General features: G+C 38.0%; 1 protein-coding gene across 3 annotated transcripts in view; it reads left to right on the top strand.

Moving 5' to 3' along the window:
• PTPRQ (protein tyrosine phosphatase receptor type Q) overlaps nt 1–25,339 on the top strand; it is a 145,550-nt gene that overhangs the window by 20,721 nt on the left and 99,490 nt on the right. For all 3 annotated transcript variants that reach the window (XM_075080736.1, XM_075080737.1, XM_075080738.1), the window contains exons 13-23: nt 1,375–1,525; nt 2,608–2,714; nt 3,159–3,256; nt 8,864–9,026; nt 10,670–10,930; nt 13,783–13,943; nt 14,888–14,999; nt 15,828–16,054; nt 20,177–20,246; nt 22,325–22,524; nt 23,961–24,210. In XM_075080736.1, coding sequence (XP_074936837.1) covers nt 1,375–1,525; nt 2,608–2,714; nt 3,159–3,256; nt 8,864–9,026; nt 10,670–10,930; nt 13,783–13,943; nt 14,888–14,999; nt 15,828–16,054; nt 20,177–20,246; nt 22,325–22,524; nt 23,961–24,210 — 1,800 coding nt within the window. The remainder of the gene's footprint in view (nt 1–1,374; nt 1,526–2,607; nt 2,715–3,158; nt 3,257–8,863; nt 9,027–10,669; nt 10,931–13,782; nt 13,944–14,887; nt 15,000–15,827; nt 16,055–20,176; nt 20,247–22,324; nt 22,525–23,960; nt 24,211–25,339) is intronic.

Below are 25,339 nucleotides of genomic sequence, written 5' to 3'. Positions count from 1 at the left end.
CCTGTGTCTGGGTGTGAAGCCTGTCAAGACAGGTCATCAGGAGGAGCTCTCTGCATCACCTTTTGAACCAAGGGGCTTTACTGCCTAGGGGTATAGGACAGGGATGCCAGGGAAAAGCAGTTTGGGATTGCACAGGATTTGTTGTGGGGTGCTTAAGGGAGGAATCAAAGGCGGGAAAAAGAGAGGGCATTATGTGACTTGGGGAAGAACAAATGTGGGAAAATAGGGGCTAACGAGATAAAAAAGACTCACCACATGTCAGATTTGCTTATCTGACTGTGCCTTGCATCCGATTAGCACAATCTGTCCTATCTTATTAAATCCCTTTCTAATTTCTTCCTATTCTGTGTGCCTGTGTGTGTACAGGGGTGTGAGTGCAGCAACTGGAGTCAGACCATGAGTCAGAGGGCCCTTGCATATGTGGTGCAGCACCTAGAGCAAGTGCAGGTGTGTGAGTGAGTGTGTGACCACTAGTGAGATCCAGGTGGATGAGCTGGTGGGTAGGGGAAGTAGCCTGGGAGCAAGGGTGTGAGTGCACCAGCACTGGTTATGAGAGCATCTGTGTATCTCTAAGGGCGAGAGCACGGGGGGGGGTCACCTGCTGGGACTTGGGAAGTCCTGGCCAGCGCTGTATATGCGCCAGTAACTGGGGAGATTGGGATCCAGGGGCATCTACTGGGCAGACTGAGTGTGTGAGCCCAACTATTGGGGGGATCCACCTTCTACATATGTATCTAAGTATTCTCACTAGTGGACCTCCATTCTCAGCCGGAGAGGGGAGCAGGATGAGGCCATTGGTGCTGTCTGTATTTGTATGAGTGCTCTGAGTGTCTGTCTGTGATCTGTGTGGCTGGCCATGTATATGCATATATATGTGGTGAGTGTATATATGTTGCGTATATCTGTGCTCTGTGTGTGTGTGTGCCTGCTGGGAATACAGCTTCAGCCTTGCTCCTGGTTGGACTGGAGAACATGGCCTCTCAGGCTGTTGGATCTGGCATGTTGTATTTCCCTCTAACAGGTCCCTAATGTGAAAAAGTGAAGTATAGTAGATGCAATCAAAAAGGTTCATAGGAGGGCAGCAGGTGTGATCAAAGAATTGTCTGGTTTTAAGGAACTCCACATCAGTCATGTCAGAACTGCACTAAGTAGCATTACAGAGCAGCAAGTGGTTTGGCTCTGGATCTCATGGATAAGGGAAGTCCCTATACATGTTACTGCAGTGGTATTAGTCTGTGTGTCCTTGAGATAAGCAAGAACATGACATAATTTTTCTAGAGTTTTCACTGCATTCTCATGACATGAGTCCTGTAATTAAGTAATGTATTTAAAATGTATTTTAAAAGTAATGCATTTTTTTTTATTGTCACACAGTACCAAGTGCAGTTAAATATCTGAACTATAGCAGAGACTCTGAATCAATAACAGTTACCTGGCCACCAGACCAAAATATGTTTGATGGATATGTTATTTCAGTAAACAGTAATGTCTTCAGTGAGGAGAAGATGTTACCTTCTGGTGTAAGGTATGAGGATTACATTTAAAAATAACTCACATGAACTCAAACCAGATGTTTCAGTGTATGTTTAAAATAAGTAGCCTGCAGGTTTACTTATATGTGATATATCACAAAATCACAGAATGGTAGGGGTTGGAGGGGACCTCTGGAGATCATCTTGTCCAACCCCCCTACTTGAGCAGGCACACCTAGAGCAGGGGGCACAGGACCACGTCCAGGCAGGTGTTGAATGCCTCCAGGGAAGGAGACTCCACAACCTCTCTGGGCAGCCTGTTCCACTGCTCTGTCACCCTCACAGGAAAGAAGTTTTTTCTCATGTTTAGCTGGAACTTCCTGTGTTCCAGCTTCTGCCCATTGCCCCTTGTCCTGTCACTGGGCACTATTGAAAAGAGTCCAGTCCCATTCTCCTGACAATCACCCTTCAGATATTTATATGTATTGATAAGATCCCCCCTCAGTCTTCCCTTCTCCAAGCTGAACAAACCCAGCTCTCTCAGCCTTTCCTCATAAGAGAGATGCTCCAGTCCCCTGATCATCTTGGTAGCTCTCCACTGGACTTGCTCAAGGAGTTCCTTGTCCTTCTTAAACTGGGGGGCCCAAACCTGGACACAGTACTCCAAATGTGGTCTCACTAGGGCAGAGTAGAGGGGGAGGTTAACCTCTCTTGACCTGCTGGCCACACTCCTGTGATGTTTTAGTTGACATATACATATCTGTACCCGTGTGAAAAAAAAAATTTTCGGAATGGCATTTTTTCACAAATTACAAATCTCATACTATGTGTTTGTGCAAAGAAAAGCAAACAAAGTACTGCACTGGAGTGAGGACCAGTAGAATCTGTGCATTATTCTGGCAGTTTAATTTAATCTTTTAAGACTTCCTAGCACTTAAACTTCCTGTGAACCATAGTATGATGCATCCTCTTTAAGATTTTGTCATACTAAAATAGTTTTTGTCTGACAGCATATACACTTGTATGCACACATTATGTGTAAATAATATCCATAATACTATAAAGAATTAACATATTAAGATACATGCATTTTTAAAACCCTAAAGAACACAATCTCTTTTTTAATTCTTTGTAGAATGTACAAATTTGAGAGTCTTCTGCCAGGCACTGATTTCTTAATCAGTATTGTGACAACCAATGGGTTAAAGAGAAGTCACCCCACCATCCTCAAGATTAGCACCTGTAGGTTTGCAGTTTATTAATAACTTTACATGATTTCAAATAATTTGGATTGTTACATTTTGAGGTATTGCCTAAGAAAAGCTATTCCTTATTAAATCAATGCATCTTAACAATGGTTGGATTAATGTGTGTGTGTCTTTCTTTTCAATCTAGACAACCTTGAAGGTTACTGAGTAAATAAAAGCTTGTATAACACAAACAAGTTTCCTCTGTAGTTAATGGGATTCTACCAGTAACTGAATCGTCAGTATTCTGATTCTATTGCTAATATGTAGAGGTTAATTTAATTTATATTATATTCTTCTTAAGCACAAAATGAAATCTGTTTCTACACTGAACTATAAAATAATAAATTGAAGTGTCTTCTGTAGATGTTAATTTCCTTCAAAATAATGTAGATTATTTTGATATTAAATTTTGCATCCACTCCTGTCTTTACCTCAGATCCTGATCCACCATCAGATTTAGAGTTGTTTGGGCAAGAAGAAAATACCGTCTATTTTTCTTGGAAAATACCAAGAGGAGGTTTTGATATGTTTCAGGTGAGATAAGGAGGGATCCTCTACATTTCTTTTTTTAATTTCTCAATGAAGTTATCATCCTGTATGTACTGCAAACCCAACAATAAATATTTGTCTTTGCAACCCACATAAGTATGGGTGGAAAATACTGCTATGTGAGAAGATCAGCTAAATACATATTTCATATTACATAACAATTTTTTGAAAGATTATAAAATTATGCTTCTAAAAGCTTTCAAAACCTGATTTTTCAGCTGGCATGCAATAAAAAAGAAGATTACAGGTCAAGGGTTGAATGCAACTGCAGTGTGATTTTTTTTCTCTTAGCTTTCCAAAATTGTAACAAATTAATTTCATTAAACTGCAAAATAAAAAAAATAATCATTTTATATAGAAAGATCTAAATGTTTTGTTTAGAAAGTTCCAGAATATTTTTTTTAATGTAGCAATTTACAAGACAAAACTGAAAACATTTGATACCTCCCGTACTCTTCTGGCCTTGGGCACTGAAGGAGTTAAAGGATTTCCTGAGTGATAGGTTGAAACTGGACATACATAAGAAAAACAGTGGATGTTTTTTGTCTCTCTGTTTAATCTTTTATACTTCACGGTTTTGTTATGCCCTGTTTGAAAGACTACACTTTTTTATTTTAAACTTGGTATTCTTCAGGTTCTTGTGGTATTAGAAATAGCTAGTACCTCCCTATTCACCATACCCATACCTTTCATGATTTTATAAGCTTTAATTTCTCAGTTGTCTTTTGTGCAGCAGTCTTATGTGGAAGCTGTTCTACATATTTCATTTTTTTTCTTCAGTTTTCCTAAGCCTTTTATATCCTGCTTGAGATTAGGTGTTCACCTACAATGTGGGTGCATAATGGAGTTATCAGAAAGGTTAATAGTGTTTTCTGTTTTGCTTCCTATTCCTTTCCTAGGCAATAACATGCTGTCTACCTTTTTGACTACTGCCAGACTTTTTAAAAATCCCCTTCTGTGGACATTTCAATTTGAGAAGCTCAGTTTGACTCAAAATTCATAGTTGACTAATAATGATTCTGGTATGGGAACATCCTTGTTTATATAACAAATATGATCATGAAACAAATAATTGTTACTGTTTCTCATATGGACTTGCCTATACTGAGTGCTCCCTTTGTACTTTGGTCAGCTAGTGGCCTCCCCAACACCCAGATAAGCTTACTGTGTGTTAAAATTATTGCTTTCATCAGTTGTTATACCATTTTGAATTTGTTCTTCAGTCTCTTTTGGCCTGCTGACCTGTGTTTCTGCCCTGCCCTGCTTCCCTGTGATTAGAATCATAGAATAATAGAATATTTGGGTTGGAAGGGACCTTCAAGATTATCTAGTTCAAACTCCCCTGCCATGGGTAGGGACACCTTCCCTTAGACCAGGTTGCTCAAAGCCCCACCCAACCTGGCCTTGAACACTTACAGGGATGGAGCATCCACAGCTTCTCCAGGCAACTTATTCCAGTGCTTCACCACCCTCATAATGAAGAATTTCTTCCTTATATCTAATCTAAATCTACCCCCTTTCAGTTTAAAGCCATTACCCCTTGTTCTATCACTACATGCCCTTGTAAAAAATCCCTCTCCAGCTTTCTTGTAGGCCCCCTTCAGGTATTGGAAGGCTGCTATAAGGTCTCCCTGCAGCCTTGTCTTCTCCAGGCTGAACAACCCCAACACTCTCAACCTGTCTTCATAGGAGAGGTGCTCCAGGCCTCTGATGATCTTCATGGCCCACCTCTGGTCTCACTCCAAGCGGTCCATGTCCTTCTTATCTTGGGGGCCACAGAGCTGAGTGCAGGACTTCAGATGTTGTCTCAAGAGAGCAGAGCAGAGGGGAAGAATCACCTCCCTCGACCTGCTGGTCAAGCTTCTTTTGATGCAGCCCAGGATAAGGCTGGATTTCTGGGTTGCAAGTGCACAATCCCGGGTCATGGTGAGCTCCTCATCAACCAACACGCCCAAGTCCTTCTCCTCAGGGCTACTCTCAATCCATTCTCTGCCCAGCCTGTATTTGTGCTTGTGATTGCCCCAGCCCATTTGCAGGACCTTGTACTTGGCTTTGTTGAACTTAATGAGGTACACACAGGCCCACCTCCTAAGCCTGTCTAGGTCCCTCTGGATGACTTCCCTTCCCTCCAGCGTGCTGACTGCATTACACAGCTTGGTGTCATCAGCAAACTTGCTGAGGGGGCACTCGATCCCACTTCCCATGTTGCTGACAAAGATGTTAAATGGCGCTGGTCCCAGTACCGACCCCTGCAGAATGTCACTCATCACTGGTCTCCACTTGGACATCGAGCTGTTGGCCACAACTCTTTGAGTGTGACCATCCAGCCAATTCTGTATCTACCAAGTGGTCCATCCAACAAATTAATGTCTCTCCAATTTAGAGACAAGTATGTTGTGCGGGACAGTGTCAAATGCTTTCTGCAAGTCCAGGTAGATGACGTCAGTTGCTCTGCCCTTATCCACCAACACTGTAAGCCCATCATAGAAGGCCACCAAATTTGTCAGGCATGATTTGCCCTTAGTGAAGCCATGTTGGCTGTCACCAGTCACTTCCTTATCTTCCATGTGCCTTAGCCTAGTTTCCAGGAGGATCTGTTCTGTGATCTTGCCAGGCACGGAAGTGAGACTGACTGGTCTGCGGTTCCCCAGATCTTCCTTTTTTCCCTTTCAAAAAATGAGGGTTATGTTTCCCCATTACCAGTTAATGGGAACTTCACCAGACTGCCGCGACTTCTCAGATAGTGCGATAGTGTCTTAGCAACTTCATCTGCCAGTTCTGTCAGGACCCGCAGATGCATCTCATCAGGTTCCATGCACTTGTGCACCTTCAGGTTCCTTAGATGGTCTCGAACCTGATCATCTCCTACAGTGGGCAGTTCTTTGTTCTCCCAATCCCTGCCTTTGCCTTCTGCAACTTGGGTGGTGTGGTTTGAGTACTTGCCAGTGAAGACTGAGTCAAAAAAGTCATTGAGTACTTCAGCCGTCTCCATATCCCGGGTAATGAGGTCTCCCAGTTCCTTCCAGATATCACCAACGTACCTATAGAAGCTTTTCTTGTTGCCCTTGGCCATATTTAATTCTATCTTAAGTTAGCTTGCCTGAACTAGGCAAATTTATAGTTTTTCTTGTTTTGATGTGATCTCCAGTTTTTAAGGATATCTTTACTTAAAATAATCATCTTTACTGTTCAAATGGTTTTGCTATTTCTTCATTCCCTCTACAAATTTTCTGAGTGGTGTATTATGTACTAAAGCTGCATTTCAATGTTTTTCATACCTTTGGGTCCTCCTCATAATTTCCTTTTAATTTGCTTGATAATTTTTAAGTATTTCTCCTTTTCTGATTAAATGTCACTATGTGTGACTTCTTTTTCTTACAAAGAAGTTGAGTTCTAATATTTCATGGTTGGTATTACAGAGTGGCTCTTCAGCATTTATATTTTGAACCATATCCTTTGCAATGCTTAGAACAAAATCTTGAGTTATTTCTATTCTTTCAGTTCTCTGGTCAGAAACAATCCACTGTGACATCTGAATTGTCTGTGCATCACGTTCCACTACGACATTGAACCAGCCTCTCTTCTGTAACCTGTCTTGTCTTGTATTATCCTTTGCATTTTGCAGTCACTGTACGAACACGGTCATGCGCTCAATAAAACTTTGCAATAGGAAGCTATCCTTTAAACATATTATTTGAATCAGCAAAGATTTCAAGATATAGTCTTGTACGCCTAACTTACTTGACTAGGATATTCTTTAGTACGTAACAGTACCATGAGACAAAGTACTTTGCTTTAATGGTCTTACACAGTTTATATCCCAATATCACAGTGTCCAATTCTTTTCTCCCCCTTCCCCATGACTTCAATTATATCCTTACCTAAAACCTGCAATCTGCGTATTCTTAGTATAGTTTCTTGACATTTCTTCTCTCTTGATTAGTGTAAAGCTGTGTTGATCTGCAGGAATAAGAGTAGCCAGTTAACCTACCACAGCACAATTTGCCTTGAGTATTTTTACAAATTTTAAAATTAATTTTAGTTCTCTCATTCATGTTTTGAACCAGTTCAGATGTACTTCTGTATGTAGCCAGGTTATTTTTACCATCCTGTGGAAAGCAATTGTCATCCGTAATATTAATCTTTATGGCACAGGATTATTGTTCAGCATCTCATAAAGCAAGCAGCCACATTAGACAGTGCTTTGTTTGAATAAATGAGCTTATCTTTAAATCTTTAATGAGAAAGGCTTCAGCAGACAGGTTGCTTAGCAAGGTGCACCTGTGTAAAAGGGATCATTTTACTAATCATTTAAAATTAATTATGCCAGCTCATCAACTTTCTATGCAATACATTGTAGTTCATAGAGCGAAGAGTGCACAAAAGGTACTTTCCTAACTTGTTTATACTAGATGTGAATCGTTAATCTATAGCTTTGCTTCTAGCATTTTGCAGTGCTGTAATTCTAATAACATGATGACAGTCTCCAAGTTTTAGTGTGTATTAACAGGTATTGTGCTGGTAAAATATACAGAGAGAAATTGGATCGTTCGTCCCCAAATGAATAGCAGCTGAACCAAAGTGCATTCAGGTCACTGCCATGTGTAGAATATTCCTCGTATCTTAGAGCAAATAATGAGCAGCGGGACAGGACACACTGATGTGGGCAGCTGCAAACCTTCTTGATCTCTTAGTACTAATTGCCATGCCTGAGAAACCCGTGTGTGTGTGCTGGAGATGCTTGTCTAAAGCTCTCCTCTGCAGGGCAGACACAGTGTGCATCTTGCCTTTCACTAGTGCAGATAGAAAACAGCCTGCAGTAACAGTTTTCTATGTCCACAGAGAGGACTAGCACAGGATTTTTTTTCACCTGAGAGTTGTCTGGGAGGTCAGAAGGAATCCTCACAGCCTCTAGGAGTTAAGTGGCCAAATTTCCATTACTTGGTATCTCCAGCACTTTTATTCTCTGCAGTGGCTCGAAACAAGTGAGTTTTCAAGGTATCCCAGTGAGCAGAGCTGAGTGGATGATTCCTTGGGACTTTTTTCAGAATCTCAGTTCTGAACAGTGCCTGGGTGTTTTTTGGTTGGTTGGGTTTGTTTGATTTTGAGGTTTTTTTTTGCCAGAAAGGTACAGAGATTTCAGGATAATAAAAAAAATTATCTTATCCTATTGATTAATCCTTAGGCTGCTCTTCTACTCCTTGGCTATTCTCATTCTTTCTACCTTGTAGTTAATTGTACAGCTCATCAGTACAACTGTGTGACTGAGCAGTCAGAATGCACTTTATTATCCTTCCTCCAAGAGCAAAAAGATGTCACCTGTAAGCCTTAACATAACTTTGGTTCCTCCATCTACTTTTAAAGATTAAAGTCACTGCTTTCACCACCGGGCTATTAAGGAACCCTAGAATAATTAGTGGATCAACTTTGTGGAACATAATATAAAGCTCAAGCTATATTCTTGATTTTTTTTTGTCTTTAAAATGTGGAAAATATTATAAACATTTTTATATAAACAGGTGATTGGAATCTCTGAAAGTTACTTTTATGAAGTGAGATAGTCTGATACAAGAATTTATTTCTCTTCCATAGCTTTCATATTGTCTGATGAATAATGAAAAGCTGCTTACCAGAACTTTTTATGATAGCAGAGCTGTAGTGAAAAATCTGGTCCCTGGGACAGAATACTTTTTTCAGTTACGGACAGTTAAAGGCTTGGATTCCTCAGTGGCTGTGGAGAAAAAAGTCATCACAAGTAAGGAAATACCTTATAACTTTTCTTTTTTCTCTTTTTGAAAAACAGTAAATGTTCAGAGACATATAAATCATTGTGTGCAAGTGACTCAAAATGAAACTTCAACTTTGGGGGGCAAGTTCCACTTCCTCTTGTGATAGTTTTTAAAATAGGAGCCTTGTATGTAACTCGCTGAGTTGAAGTTGAAGAGTCTAGACATAGCTGCAGATACCCATTTGAAAAAGAGGCAAAGTCACAAAATTCCTCCAGCTCTAGCAGAATAAGGTCTTGCCAGAGTAGCGTTCATATTTTAAGAATTACCTTGCATTTTGTTTACAATTGTTTCTGCATCTCTCAAAATCTTACAAACCCATGGTCTAAGATTGGAGGATTGCTTCTGTAGAAGGCCACAGAAAGCTTAAAATGGTAAGAGGAATTGTGCTTCAGGTATCTTAACAAGGTCCAGAAAATTAGAGCTGTGTCTCGGACTCATTTTCTGTCTCGGAGCAAACATGGATTTTCCACTGCTCCTGTGACACAGCATAAAAAGAGGAAAGTGTGTTTGTGGCAGAGATTTGAAGGAATAGGTTTATATTGGATTCTGGACTGCCAAAATAAATAAAGAGCAGCTAAGTGTAATCAGAAAATAAATCAACTCCCAGATTCATACACATGCATGTCGTAGACCTCCTCCCTTCTTTGATGGATTTTCTGTGGTCTGTTTGGACTATAGCTCCTCAACCCGGTTAATAGTCAAGGAGGCTCTGTGCTAAATTATTCAGAGATGAGTGAATCTCTGAAAAGAACCAGATCTGGTCCTGCAGATTCTTGTTAATGGGAAGTACAGCAGAATAATTATGGCCCTGAAGGTGCTTTTTGTCCTCAAGCAAATATTTTCAAGAGTATTGTGGATGAATCCAGTGTATGGCTAGATTACAGAGAAATTATAATTTTAATGGCAAAACTTTAGGATTTTTTCATGCTAAATAATCCAGACCTTAATGGGATTATGCTAGTTAGTATTTTTCAGAAAGCTTCAAGCAACATCAATCAGTAATCTGGAAGATTCTTTTGTTTAGGAGGAACGGAAACATTTTTCTTTTCTAACCGCAGCTGTGCTGCACAGATTAATGGAGGTGCTATTTGTAAATAGTTATCTGTGAATTTAGGACCCTTAATATGACCAAAAAGAATGATTAAAAAAGGAAAATAGGGATAATTGCTGAGATTATGTGATTTACTGTATCCCTATGTGAACAGATGGACAGTTTTCTAAAATCATATGGCCTGTGATATATTTTAGAAAACTTCTGAATAAAATATCTACTTCTGTTTACAAAGAGTTCCATTCTCATGCTGTTTCACCAGTGAGTAAAGTTACTTTTCTTACAGAAGATCTGATAAGTCTGGAATTTTCTTCCAGAAATTACATAGTGCACACAGAAGGTACATCCCCAGGTTTCACCCTCTGCAGCCTAATGGCACTGTTTACTATAGATCCAAACAAAGATACTTCTAAAATTAGTGTGACTATTTCATGATGCTGTGAATCTTCAAATCATTTTAATAAAGAACATTTATTTTTAAAAGATGGTACTTTTTCTTATATTTTAAGGACTATGCATTAAATTTTTCTTTATTAATATGAATAATTTTTACTGTAGAACCAGCTGGGATATGCGGTCTGGCATTAAAAATGGTAAATACTTCCTCTGTAACTTTAACGTGGAATCCAACCAAGACTAACTTCACTTCATATAAAGCATCTTTATCAAACAGCACCTTTGTAAACAAGTTCAGGATTCCAGGAGCACTGACTGACTTCAGTGTTACAGGCCTGACTGCCGGGGGCATTTATAATTTCACTCTGCAAAGACTAAGAGGAAATATTGAAGGAACTTCTGCTTTCATTGAAATTGTAACAGGTCTGTATGGTTTCTTGCTTTCTCTCCTTGCCAGTGGATGGTAACTGTCAATAACAGTGCAGGTTTAGCTTTGTACATCTCACTTTGTGGAATTTCAAGAGATCTTGCATCTGTCTTTGGATCTGTGGTTGTGGACATGCGTTACTTATATGCTATTCAGCCTGTGCTTAGTGAAACACTACCAGAAACATAATTTCTTTAGCTATGCTGCACTTCTTTTCACCATTTTTAGTAATTTTGTTATTTTTCAGGTCTTATTGTCCCAAGAGTTATGCACGAACTGAGTTTTACCTTACCTGATTTCAGTAGGCTTTTTACAGTGAGTGAAGTTAAACAGGTTTACAAATGGTTGTAGAGTTAAGGCTTTAGACTGTAAACTACTCCATTCTAGGGCTCTTTCTTATTAGAATTGTGATTAAAACTTTGTGGTGTACAATCGCAGTCTTGACACGCGTCTGCAGTTTACTGTAATGTAGTAATGTAAAATACAGATGAAATTTAAAGAGCAGAAAGATGCAACAGAACTACCTCAACCGATTTATTTTACTACTTTTTAATACTACTTTTTATCGTGTTTTTTATGGCAACGACATGGTGGTGTGAGAGAGACCTGAGAAGTGGTGGAAGTTGTCATTGATTGACTGCTTTGACCAAGTGTCATGACATTTGTATGTCTGCTTTTGGGATCAGTGCTTGACAAACTGGTGGTGCTTCTGCATTAGTCAGGGGGACTGAAGCAAGGGGCCGAAGAGGGCCTTTAAAATAAAGTGGTGTAGGGGTGAAAATCGTTACATTTGTTTTGAGGTAATGTCTTGAGGGTAAAATTAATAAGAAAAAAATCTTGTACGTCTTTTAAACTAGGACTGCAATGCTATAATACTTCAATTGCAATTAATTTTTTTTTCAATTTGGTTGACCTAATTGTGCTTCCTTTTTACTTAAATGTATTGAGATTACATTGCGATGCTGAGCCTGCTTGTTTATAGTGACTAATTTTTGGAAAAATTAACATGTACTTGGATTTTGCACTCCATATTCACTGATGTATCAACTCAACCTCAACTAATTTTCAATCCACTCACTCAGAATATATATTGCAGACATTAGGTAGCATTTTTGTAGGGCAAATTGTTCTAACTATGCTTTACACAAATACTCTGGCTCTATACAAATATGCTGACCACTGCTGGTAAGAAGTGTGTGTGTATGAAACAGAGAGGAGGACCATAGAAGAGCAGGTGCAATGAGGCTTGAGTGAACCACACTCGCGTTTGTGTTCCCTGATGGTGTGGTTAAATCTGCAGAAGGGGATAGCCGAGGCTTTTTTTTCAGTGTCAGTGGGAAGGGTAATGCTCTGTCACAGAATAATAGTAGGGAGAGCATTAGCTTTGTGGGACTAAATTTCTCTTTCCATGAGGACGTTTTTATGCTCTCTTCTACTGCTGAGTCAGAAGTAATTCAGCTGAGCTAAAGAGATGACTTCAAGTATTGTGATAACTATACACTCAGAGATTAATCATGGGTCTGTATAAAAAGCCCTCTATAAGCATAAAATCCAGCTTTAAAGGAAGTTGAGATCCATGGAAATAACAGTACTGATGATAGCAGTAGGACTTAAAATTTTAAAAAGTATTCGAAAAGGAAGAAATTATGCTGTCAGTTACACTTGCACACCCCCACATATATTACTATTTTTTTTTGTTCTCTTACTATTAAAGCAACAAGTTAAAAATAATATGTGTAAGACAAATACAGACTGAATATAAAATATAAAGGTAGTATTTGGATATGTTAATATTTGACTTAGATTATTTGATGGCAAAACTGGAGTAATCTGAAATGATTCTGGAACTTTGGACAGTCAGTGTAAATACTTCATGAAAAATATATAATCTAAGCAGACTTACAGTAAATAAGAAAGGAGTGGAGCTCTTTCAGGATGGAAGTGATATGATATTCAGACTGCCCAGTATGATATTAGTATATAAACAGTACTAGAAGATTTAGTCTGAATTCTGAGGAACCATATTAGTAAGGCAGGCCGAGGACTGAGCGCGAGGGTGGTGGTGAATCTGAAATGTGATAAATAGCATCACTGGCTGGGCTGGCTCTGGGAGATGAGCATAGGGGCAGCTGTAAGCTGTGCATACTTTCCAATGTATAAAGGAGGCAGATGCACATGCCTATGGATTGCACAGGTGGATAAATTATACAATATTACAGGTAGATAATTTTTAATGGCCTATTGAAGAAGCTAAAATCCAGTTCATTATTAGGCTTAGAGTGGATGATACAGATTTAAAGGTGCATTTAAAGGCAGAAGAAATATGGTGTGACGGGAGTACGCGGAAACTTGGCTTTAATAAAAGGAGTAAATCATCCAAATTTTGGGGACTTACCTCACTAGCCTTCATGGAATTACTGGGATTCCAAATACATTAAAAGTGTTACAGAGTTAACAACCCTGTGGCTAGCAACAGAACAAGCACCAGCTATATCTTTAATTTCAACAGCAGCACTAGTTATGACAGTAGTAGTGCTAACTTTAAGGTTGGGGACAGCAGAAACACCAGGACTGTGCAGAGATTCTTTGTTAACTGAACACCAGGCAGAGATACTTGCGCTTGCTCTCTGCGAATGGGGATGTCTGCACAGCATAGCTGGGACATAAGTCTCAGAGGTAGTATAGCAACTGCAGTATAATATACTGCTGTATCCAGGCTAATAAGTGATTATCCTTCATGTAGCAAGTGAACTGTTCTTGGATGCTTTTATATTCAGTTGTAACTACTAATATATTTGTAAAGGGGGTTATTTAACTTAATATCTTTTATTCCACAATTCTCTTTCAGAACCTGCAAAGCCAGAAGGACTTAAATTCTTCAATGTTTCATCATATTCTTTTTCACTGTATTGGAGACTACCATATGGACACGTAGACAGATTTCACGTGGATCTTATTCCTGATCATGGTTCCGTTGTTATCCTAGATCTTGGAGTTAGGGAGTATCAAGTATGTGCTTTTATTACAGGACTTGCATGGCCAGCTTTTCCTTATGCAGTGTCCTGATAAGGAATTCAAGCTTGCCTCCTTAGCTACTTAACGCAAATATGGATATGAAAGTATTAATGAAAAATTGGTGAGAGCAAATTTCAGCATCCAGAGTTTGTTACCTGGCAACAGGTAGTGAATTTACCTTTTTTTAGGTCTGCTAGAAGGATACAGCCGGTCATTCAAGGGCTCATGAATACTTTAACAAAGGAAGGGCAGAGCTATTGAGTAATACAGACTCATTAATTGTGTACTTGCCGGGAAGATCTGTGCTTAAATCATTAATGCAGGCAACATTTCGCTAAGCTAAGCCATCAAAAAGAAATAGGAGCACTTTTTGATTCTGCTGGCTGGAAAATATAATAATTTTAGCAGAAATAATGGTTGTTCTGGTTGCTTTGCTTTTGGTTTTCGTTGGAACTGCAAAGATACAGGTATTTTATATAAATGCTTGCTAAAAAGTTGTTAATTATGTTTATTTCAAAATACGGGCTAGCTTAAGGGTCAAGAACTTGTTAGATTTTTGGCTACTTTTGTGTTTATTCTTTCAAAAAGGAATTTATAATGCTTCATATTTACTTTGATAATGATGATGATACCAAAAAACCTCTATAGATACACTGACAGGTGATTCCATGATAAAATTAATAGTTAATTTTGTTGTTCTTTAATATTGAATGTTATACAAATCTTATGGAGGGTAGTTAAATAAGATGGCAAAATGCTGTACTGTAGCTAACAGATGTAAATACTATTTTACTGTTGTAAATACTGTTGTATTTCTAAAAGCTTATTAACAGATCACTTTCAGTACTGCAATGCTTAAACTTTTGGATTTGGGGTTTTTGTTTTTGTTTTTTTTTAATTATTCTTGGTAAAAGTTTTAAATCTGTGTCATATTTCAGGCTGATTTTTCTGATACTGTTCCTGGAACAACATACAGCGTTACAGTTTCTGCAGTTTCATCTTCACTCTACAGTTCACCTGCAAGTAGAACAGTGACAACAAATGTGACAAGTGAGTGAATAATGCCTGATGAAATTTTGTTGATTTTTTTTCTAACTAGGCTTTTTTGTATTTATTATATGCACAGTAGTATTTGAGAAATTATAATCAGTTTTGAACATTCATTAGAATTTTTCATGTTCTTTAACCATAAAAAAAATACACTGAATCTGAGGTGTTCTATATGAGACCATGAGAGTTTCTCTATCAGATATTTTTAAGAAGCAGCCCTGGATGTAAGTTGTAGTTGTATTGATCCATTAGCTTGGCTATTTAAAAAAAAAAAAAAAAAAGAAAAAAAGAAAATAGTATGAAAGAGAACAATTTATAAACATTTGAAAAATTTGCTATTGTGTCATGTAGTAATATCGATACTCCAATTCATATGCATAGTGTTAGACTTCAGAGACATTTCAAAAAAATGTAGCCATATCAGACATGTTTTGTAAGAGACCGCAGTTTGGTTTTGAATGGTTTTAGGGAACGGAACTGAAATTAACCATGCTAGCATGTCTCAAATATTAAATTGGCATTCAACCCTGTTTTGTCCATGAAGATGTTGAGCATTACAGTTTTTATGTTCTTATAGAACAATGTTCCGGGTATTTCAAAATTCATTTAATCGATTTTGTAACAGGACTCTAGCCAGAAAAAAAAGCTTTTTATTCAACAGTACATTAGTTTTCAGTAGTTTTACTGGCCTATGCTGGCAGATGATTTCATTTCTTTATAGAAGCTGTGAGGGTGTCTCCATTACCTGGACACGTAATTAAAAACTGTCTTATATGTGTGTATTTGTGTGTGTAAAAAAATTACTTTTTTATTTTTTTTTTTTTTTAGATCCTGGCCCTCCTCTGTTCCTTGCAGGTGAAAGAGTGGGCTCTGCTGGGATTCTGCTGTCATGGAATACACCACTGCATCCAAATGGGAGAATTCTCTCCTATATTGTTAAATATAAAGAGGTCTGCCCATGGATGCAAACGGCTTATACACAGGTCACAACAAAACCAGATAGTTTGGAAGTTCTTCTTACCAACCTTAACCCTGGAACAACTTATGAAATTACGGTAAAAGCTTTACAAATGCCTTTCAGTATTATGAATTCTGATAGACTGTAAATTGTGTGAGTTTATGGTAGGTCCATACAGTGTTTTCTGAAGGATTTTGCTGATTTTGTTGCCATGTAACAAAGTACGTTAGCCAGGTATATTTGTTTACAGTAATGGTTTTTAAATCTACTTCAAATATTTTCCTACCAAAATTGTACTAAAATGTAGTTTCTTCTCTTGGTATTTGTATTGACAATATGGCATTATGTGGTAAAAAGTAAAAAGCAAAGGGTAGAATTTTCAAAAACATCTAAATCTCTCTTCCTCTTCATTGAGATTTAATCTTTCAAATCACTGGTGCACTTTAGATATTACACATAGATTTCTAAATTGTCTCAGCCAGATCCAGAAAAGCATGTACATACACACTTCTTTCTTTGATTTTAAACTTAGTTTAAGGAGGAGTTTTCTTGCCTGAATATCTATTTAGATATAGTCTGTAAACACCTTAGCCTGGCTTCCCTAAGCCTGGGAGTTTTACCTAGTATTATCTCCTGAAATAAAAAATGACATGCCTTTCCATTCTCTTTCGATAGATATTATTGCCTAGATATTCACAGTGAATATTTACTGCCAAGATCAGTACCTGTATTTTGATGACTTCTATGTGTGGAGTTTGTTTATGTTGAGATTAGGCACTCCTGAGCCATCTCTGGACTCTTCAACAATAAATGACTTCAGGTGGACAGAAATGAACTGCTGTCCTCTTGGCAATATTTGCCAAGCGATTCTTTGCCTGACTTACTCTTTCATAAGAACCTTGGAGAGGTGCTTCTTTTCAATATCAGGAATGAAATGATATTACGTGTTTGATTTGCTTCATTCCATATCATGTAAGTTCATACAGTGCAAAGCTATAAAAAAATATTGAAGTTGAGCAGACTAGGAATAGGGCTGTGCAGTGATTCTTTGTGAAGGTGGGGGGTGTGTAAGAAAGTAAAAACGTAATTATGCCTGCCATTGTGGGAAAGTTGCTCACTGTGAATCTAGTTGCAATGACCATGCTGATAAAAGCCAGTATATCCACAGCTGGAGAAATGTTTATCCTTTGATCTCCTGCCTCCAGTCATCCGTTAAAAAAAAAAAAAAAAAGAGGCAACAACCACAAAAAGTTCAGCTACTATTTGAGAAAAGTATTATCACTTAGACTCTAAGCAGATTAATCTCCTCAGACAAATGAAGTTAAGAGAATTCAATTTGCAATTCTCAGTACCTCAGTAGCACCTGCGTAGGGTTCACTGTTAAAGGTTTTGCAAATTCCGTTCTTTGCTCCATATGTGAATCTTCCCTGGGAAAACTGTGGGACATTTAAAATAATTTGTTTTACTTAGCAGTAATTTGCCCTTTGTTGATATATACCGGAGGCAATCCTTCCCATTGCTGGTGCCTGAAACATTGATCTTAGAGCAGAATTTGACTCACTAAAGTGACTTGTGACCCAACAACCTCTGTCTAGCAGGGACCACACGGCTTTTCTCATGAGTGAATAAAAGTCTGTTGGCAAGCTAAGGGCTTTTATGTTACCTACTGCTTTGGTGGGCGCTCTGACCGCCTGACCCACGAGCAACCTCACAGATTCAGTAATGACTCAGGTGGAAACATTTTTTCTACCTCACAGATGTGGCCAAAAAGAAACATTACATGTTTTCCTTCTCTTGAGTAGTTTCTTGTGGTTCTGTTAATTTCTGGAGTCATTTAAAAGTAGCTTTTGATTTTTACATAGGTGAAAATTCTTTATTGTTTTAAGGTACCTGGCTTGGTCCTGTTGTGAAATTTTTTCTGGTAAATATTGTGACAGTGCAGTTCAACAAAGCTTATAATAAAAAAAAAAATCCCCATTTTTAAAGAAATAGCAGTTACAGTGATAATTTGTTAAATGTTGGTGAACTATGGATAACTTTGAACATCTGATCATTGATAATTTTGTAAAAATTTGCACTCAAGTTTTTTTTCTAAACTTAAATAACTAGTGGCAACATTAAAGCATAGAAGCATGAAAATTAATACTCCTTCCAAATGTGAACTGCAGCTACTTGAACTTTGGATAGTACTTTGTTATCTGCATAGTAAACTTGTCCTTTATAAATGTTTCCAAACTTTTTTCTGTAATGGCTCTTTATGGCAGTGATCTCTAGAAGCTAAAGGTACATTGTGTAAGCGTTCATTTTTATTTCTCTTCAAAGCTAATCAGTGTGTGTAGCTGGCACCTTTACCATGCAAAGTTTTGCATACTTAGTCATAGTAACTCTGAGTTCTTTTGAAACTGCACGTATGAAATGGGAGTTTCAGTGTCTGTATTAATGCTAGTTTTCCTTTCTGGATCCTTTCTACAATACCTACTTTGATATGAGATAAGAAAAAATCAGAGTTCAGGTGAGGAAAGACGTTTAGATTTATATAATGTAATTTTAATACTGTCAGAATTTTCTGATTGCCTGTCAACCCCCTGATGATCTCTAGGTAATTTCTCTCTGTGGCACAGAAATAGGTAAGGTTGGCGATAGTCATGAGGTGTGTGTGCATGGGGAGGGGGTATTTGTATGGCTTGGGAAGGAGGTGGCCAGTGATACAGATTCTCCTTCACCAAGCAGAGCGCGCACTCTCATAGGCATAAGCATCCCTTTGCATCCTAAATTAAGTCTTCCATGGTACCTCATATTTCTTTGCTGTAGTTTGCCTGCTGTGGCTTAGTGCTTTTGTTTAAATAGCTTTACAGTCTTCTTAAAGATCATAGAATCATAGAAATGGTTTAGGTTGGAAGGGACCTTTAGAGGTCATCTAGTCCAACGCCCCTGCAGTGATGCACAGTTTAGTCCTGAAAAGTGATTAGAACAGTTCCTTCCACTCTCTTTGCCCATCTTTATCCCCTGCGTGCTGTCTGTCACTTCTGTGATCCACACACAATTTTGCACACCTGCCCCTTTTCACCCTGCTTTCCCCACAGTCTGTGCTGTCAGCTCCTTCAGCACCACTGCTATACCTTTGTTACCTGATGAGAAGAAATGACTCTGCCAACTTTAACCTTGCTGGAGAGCTTTTCACTTTGCTGCTTCTTTCGCACACCTCTCACTATCACCGTTGGAATTTTGCTCATGTTTTACCTTCTGTTGCCTCTGTCACTTCAAAATAAGGAGTCAGACGTCATTCCTCTTTCTTTGTAAGTATTGCATGCCATGGCCCATCACTGAGTCAAGTAAGTCCTATATTGCAGAGCAAATAGCATTGTTGTGTTTGTCTTCATAAATTCTACCAAAGTCTCAATGTACTGCCGTTCTGTGGGAAGAATCTGCTATGATCGTGAGCACTGAGTCACATCCACCATAAAGTGCATCCACAGTTCCCTGGCCTGTTGTCTTTCTGCCAAAAGGCATAGAATCATAGAAGAGTTTGGGTTGGAAAGGACCTTTAGAGGTCATCTAGTCCAAACCCCTGCAGTGAGCAGGGACATCTTCAACTAGATCAGGTTGCTGAGAGCCCCATCCAACCTGACCTTGAATGTTTTCAGGGATGGGGCATCTACCACCTCTCTGGGCAGGCTGTTCCAGTGCTTCACCACCCTCATTGTAAAATTTTTTTCCTTATATCCAGACTAAATCTACCCTCCTTTAGTTTAAAACATGCTTTCTTTGGGTTTCAGTTCTGAGGGAGGGTGACCTGCTCTCGCTATCTTTCAGGAGTTTAAGAAATAAAAGAGGACCTGTTTTCCTTTTTGCTCCTTTAAGTTATAGAATGAGTGAAATAAGAACAGGGCAGGTGGTTTAAGTGAATCTTCATAAGGAAAAGGAGTGTTACTGATGTTATTCTTGCTGTTGACTTTAACATAAAATAGGGATTCAGCACTTCTGAAGTGTGGATAGTCGCATGTGATTTTCTCAATTTGTTACACTGTTTCATAATTATTCTATTTTATTTTTCACATTTATATGTTGTGTATAAATTAAACAATACAGCTATGAAAGGCATATTAATTTGTATAAAAGCTAGAAGGTGAATCTCTGTGTATCCTTAAGATTTTCATAGTCCCTGAAACTATATATCCTGTAGATTCTCTAATGTGGCTTTTTTTTTTTCTCCCTGTAGGTTGCTGCTGAGAACAGTGCTGGTGTTGGAGTATTTAGCAATCCTTTTCTTTTTCAGACTGCAGAAAGTGGTAATTTTAATAAAGCTGCTCATTATTTTAATTAAAGCTTCTCTAATTTGTTCAAATAAAGTATCCACGACACATTTCATACTTGAACAAATTCTGATGCGTTTAGAAAAAAATTGTAATTCTTGTCTTATTCTCTCACTCAGTGGAAAAGGTGTATTTTGTCCTATTTGCTAGTAACAGCATTTAGGGTGTGCACATTTGGGGGTTTCTCATATGCAAAGTCTGTTTCTGTTGGGGTTTTCCTATGCCAGTTTCTAGGCAGGCTGCTTCCAGAAAGCAAGGTCACAGGAGAGCAGAGCTAACTATCAAGTGGACCCATCCGCTCTTGCCTGCAGCAGTATTAGGAGACAGACTGTTGTGGGATCAGCTCTCGCATTGTCTACTTATGTCAAGCCATATTTGTTTAGTGTTGGAGTCAAGTGCCTTCTCTACAAAGCCCAGCACAGAACATATTTTATTAAGTTTTTACTTCTTAATTCTGAAAAAAAAAGCCCAACAACCAAACATGGCTGAAAGGAAAATTTGACTTGATGGTTTTGAAGATTAAAAAATGATAGTCTGAATTTGCATACTCTTTATTCATTAAGTGTTTGTAGTCCTCCTCACTCCAGGAGCAGTTGAGGCTTGGCTGAAGAGCTGGCACCAGGCCAGCGATATTGGGGTGAACAAGTCCTAGTGGAATATAGAATTTGTGCTGCCGTGGTGGTGACCATCCCTCTGAGTTTAGGACTCCGGATTAGTTTCCATAGCTGTGCAAACCGCAGGGTGCCGCATCTCAGTTAATGGCAGGATATCATCACTCTGCATAAGATTTCTGGCATAATGCAAAGAGTTATGAAACGAAGTATGAGAAGGGGTAGTAAACTTGCCATGTGGAGCTATGCAAAATCATTGTTTTTAACTATTCTTTGTATGTTATTGTTGGTAAAAAAACTTATTTCTGTGAGCTTTGTTTACTCATGTTTGACAGAGACATCAGTGTTTCTCCGTAGGAGAACATTAGCTTTTTACTTTTTGATGCATTTCTGCTCACATTTTATTAAAGCTGAAATCCCTTATTATAAATGTAATTGGAAGGTGTCGTCAAATTCTAGGTGAGAGTTCTGTGTCACTGATACTTTTATACTTCTCGACTTTTTTTTTTTAACTTTTCCTTTGATGGTTAGAGAAACCCCAACACCTTGATCAACATGAAGAGGTGCAGTTTAAAGTAGGAAAGTTAGACAGAAGTATAATTATTTAAATACAAAGGCTGTAGTCAGTGAGGAGGGGGAGAGGAGTGAAGGACCTGCCAAAGATTGAGCAGGGCCTAAGCAAGGGCTGAATGAGGCTTGGAGGATCCGTCTCAATTCAGCTGTGGAAGATCTGTGATTGCAGACACATGTATATGTGTATATTTTTAAGGCAGCATAACCCTTTTCTCCTTAGTACTAAGGCTAGCTGTCACAGGAACATCTACTGCCATGCCATGCAGGCAGGACTAAGGGAGCGCTACAGTGCTCTAATTCTCAGGGAGGTTCACATGGCTTGTAAAATCTAATTTAGATGCTGCATCCCATTCCTTCGTGCTGTGATTAGTACAGATGCTTTGACAAAAGGACTGGCAAACTGTCACTGATACAAAGAACACCATTTCTGTAGTAGTAGTGAATAATCAAATGAAACTGAGCTATTTAAAGCTACCAAAAATCTATATCCAGCTGAAAAGGTGACACAGGTGAAGTGAAATAAAACACCCAGTGCTGTCATGCGCTCTTAAACAAACAGAAGTGGCCAAAAATTTGCTACTTCTGACACAGTAGATGAGTTGCTTCTAGGAAGAGTATTTTTAAGTTGACCAAACCAATTACTATATTATTATGAGACTGAAGTAATTATATATCTCACTTAAGCTAGATTGGAAAAGAGCTGGTTGCATATCAGCTACTTTACATGCGTTTGTGAATGGTTGTTATTTATTTGCTTTAGGGTTTGGAAGCTAGAAATGGCATTACAAAAAAAAAGTGGGGGGGAATTTTTTCTTTCCAGTGCTGAGAAGAAAAGTATGTCTTACTGCTTTCATTTGTTTTGTTTTCAAGCTCCAGGTAAAGTAGTGAATCTCACAGTTGAAGCCTTAAATTATTCAGCTGTAAATCTGATCTGGTTTCTCCCTCGGCAACCAAATGGAAAAATAACTAGTTTCAAGATCAGTGTGAAACATGCAAGAAGTGGAATTGTAGTGAAAGATGTCTTGGTTAAAGTAGAGGACCTTCTGTCTGGGAGGTTACCAGAATGTAATGTAAGTGCTATAAACCTTTTAAGTTAGAAATAAACTCAAGCCGCAGAATATAGTTTTACATTTGTATGTGTATTTTGAGACATAAAAAATGTGGAGGCTTGCTTTTCAGAACAATCCCAAATACTTTACAAACTTAGGGCTAAGGCAGGATGTCATGGTTGAAAAAGCTTTCTGTCCAAATTAGTTTAAATAGAATACTTTTCCTTGAAGAGCTCAGTTTAATCAAAGTAAAAATATTAAGAAAGGGTCAATTTGGTGTCTTAACAAAAAATGAAGAAATAGCTAATTTTCAATTTTTCTTAGCTTTAATTTTTTTAATTTTTGTGGTTTTTTACAGCATTCAATTAGAAAAAACAAGATTTTTTTTTTGCTAGTGCATAGTGTAATGTTAATATCTTATTTTTTATATATAGTATGATAATGCTTTATGTATTTTAAGTGTGTTTTTCACATTCACACGTTTAAACATTATTTGTGACATTTCAACATTATTTAAGTACTTTTCATATTGAAATAAGGAGACCCACTATTAGCAGAGTGATTTTTTTCATAAACTGTTTCTAGTCTGAGTTGTAAGCATTCATGGGAATATTTCTGGATTTTAAGTATTCATTGGATTCAGACCTGTGACCAATGCATACCTTGCAGAATTTCTTGAAGAAAATTATCTTTTCCAGTGTTTATTCTCCTTTTCCTCTTTATTCTGAGCAGAGTGTTGCGATTATTCAGATGTCAAGCTGCCTAACTTTTTTTTTTTTTTTTTTTTTTTTTTTTCTTCCAGGATGCTAGGCTTAGTACTTTAATTAAAAGTGGAGTTTTAAGTGATAAAAATTATCAGGGCTTCGGTTTCAGATTTTATTTGGAAGATCATCTTATGCATTGTGAAGGTTCCCAACACCGGGCTGATTTAATTCAGCACTGAGAAGAGAGGCTGCCACCTACTGAATCATAAGCTTTGGTTATTGTAATGCCTAGCAGTTTTTCAGAGGGGTCTCCTGACAGTATGATTAGGAAACCCCTGTCTGGTCTCATCCATTATATATGGATATATGTATGCTGTATATGTATGTATACATACATACATGTGATGTAGAAGGACCTCACTATGGGGCTTTTTTTTTTTTTTTTTTGAGAGAGAGACTAAACACTGAAAATCGACTCTGGTAATAATTAAATGAATCCTAGAGAGTTGCTTCTGTTCAGTCAGATTTGAGAACTTGTGGGATAAGGCAAGAAACTCTAATACTGTCATTAACAGGATGTACTAGCAATGTCAGCTAATGAAATTACAACCTAAATTTGGAGATTGAAATATAAAACAGAGAACTGGTTTTGGATGATTTTGTTTCAAAGGTGGTCTGCCTTTTTTGAGCTAGTGTATTTACAGTTATAGGTTATAGATGCAGCTTGTCATATGTCATATTTTGTCTTTATAGGATAACAGTGAATCATTTTTGTGGAGTACTACCACTCCTTCAACTACTTTTGGCAAATCCACAATTCCTTCGCGGACTACGGTTACACCAAGTACAGAGGAACCGAGTCAAATGAGCTCTGTTTGGAATGAACCAATTAGTTTTGTTATAACTAACCTCAGGCCATATACCACCTATCTATTTGAAGTCTCTGCAGTTACCACTGAAGCAGGTTACATTGACAGTGCAATTGTCCGGACACCAGAATCAGGTATATACTGCTTTCAAATCAAAATAAAGTTCTCAGATTCATATGAAAATTTCAAAATACCAGTTTGAAGTTATGTTGCAAGGTACTTCAGTCCGAATCTGTCTTTATCAGTATCATGCTCTTGTATTCAAATGATTACTTAATTTTACCTGATGGAATCAACTGAAAGTGTTTATAACTGTTAATGTACCTAATAACGTACAGTGAGTGGGAGTTCAGTTATTATTAAAAGATACCAAACTATGCTCAGGACAGATTAAATTTTATGAAAAACTGAGGATAATTTAAAAGCAGCAATTAATGGCATAAGGGAAGGAGAATTAAAAACAGAGATGAAGAGAAAAGGTGTCAGGCGTGGTATTCAAAAAGTATGTATATTGTATACATAGCAACTCACTTAAAGCTTCTTTGCCGTTGTGGAAGAATAAGCAGTATGAAGAAAACTCCTGTCCCAAGGTTCCTCAGTCTGGGCCTATTGCAGAAAGTTGTTCGTTGCTGAAGAAATCTTCAGATGCTAGGAAAGCTGATTTTGGGTTACCTGCAATGCACTGAGAAGTTAGAATTGGAAATGAAGGTTGTCCAGGAGCAGGGGTTTTATAAAGGCTTGGGTAGTGAGCAACATTATTAATAGAGCCATACCAAAAAGGTGTTCCAGAGAAATGTTACTCTGGCGCTCTGTTTCCTAGTACATCATTCTTTTGCCAGACACAGTTTGATGTTACTGGGCTCCCCTTTCATACATCCAGAATTCATAGCACTGTTCAGATTAAAAGAAATGTAATTCTCTCTTAGCGCTGTTCATTTGAATTGCTTTGCTAGAATTAAAATATCCTGAGTTTGCTGTTCTGTCTAGGGTTAATGAAGTTTTGGATAATCTCTGTTCTAACGATCTCAGGGCTAATTTCCAGTTTATTTTTCACATGTTAACATCCTGAGATAGGTGTGTTGGTAATAAGAAAGCCTTGGAAAGTGATGAAGAGCTTTTGCAGTGGGGTTTAGTTCTGCCAAGTACATAGAAAGATGTCAGCTGTTCAAAAGATAAGATTTTCCATCCTTGCTTACCGGGTGACTTTAACAGCGAGGGTTCTTCCATTAAACCATGGTCTGGGAAAAGGGAGGTTGTCTTAGT

Source organism: Phalacrocorax aristotelis, chromosome 1 (genome assembly GCF_949628215.1).
Source record: "Phalacrocorax aristotelis chromosome 1, bGulAri2.1, whole genome shotgun sequence".
Lineage (NCBI taxonomy): Eukaryota > Metazoa > Chordata > Aves > Suliformes > Phalacrocoracidae > Phalacrocorax > Phalacrocorax aristotelis.
Note: the sequence above shows the minus strand (reverse complement) of the source record. Positions and strands in the feature narration are given on the sequence as shown.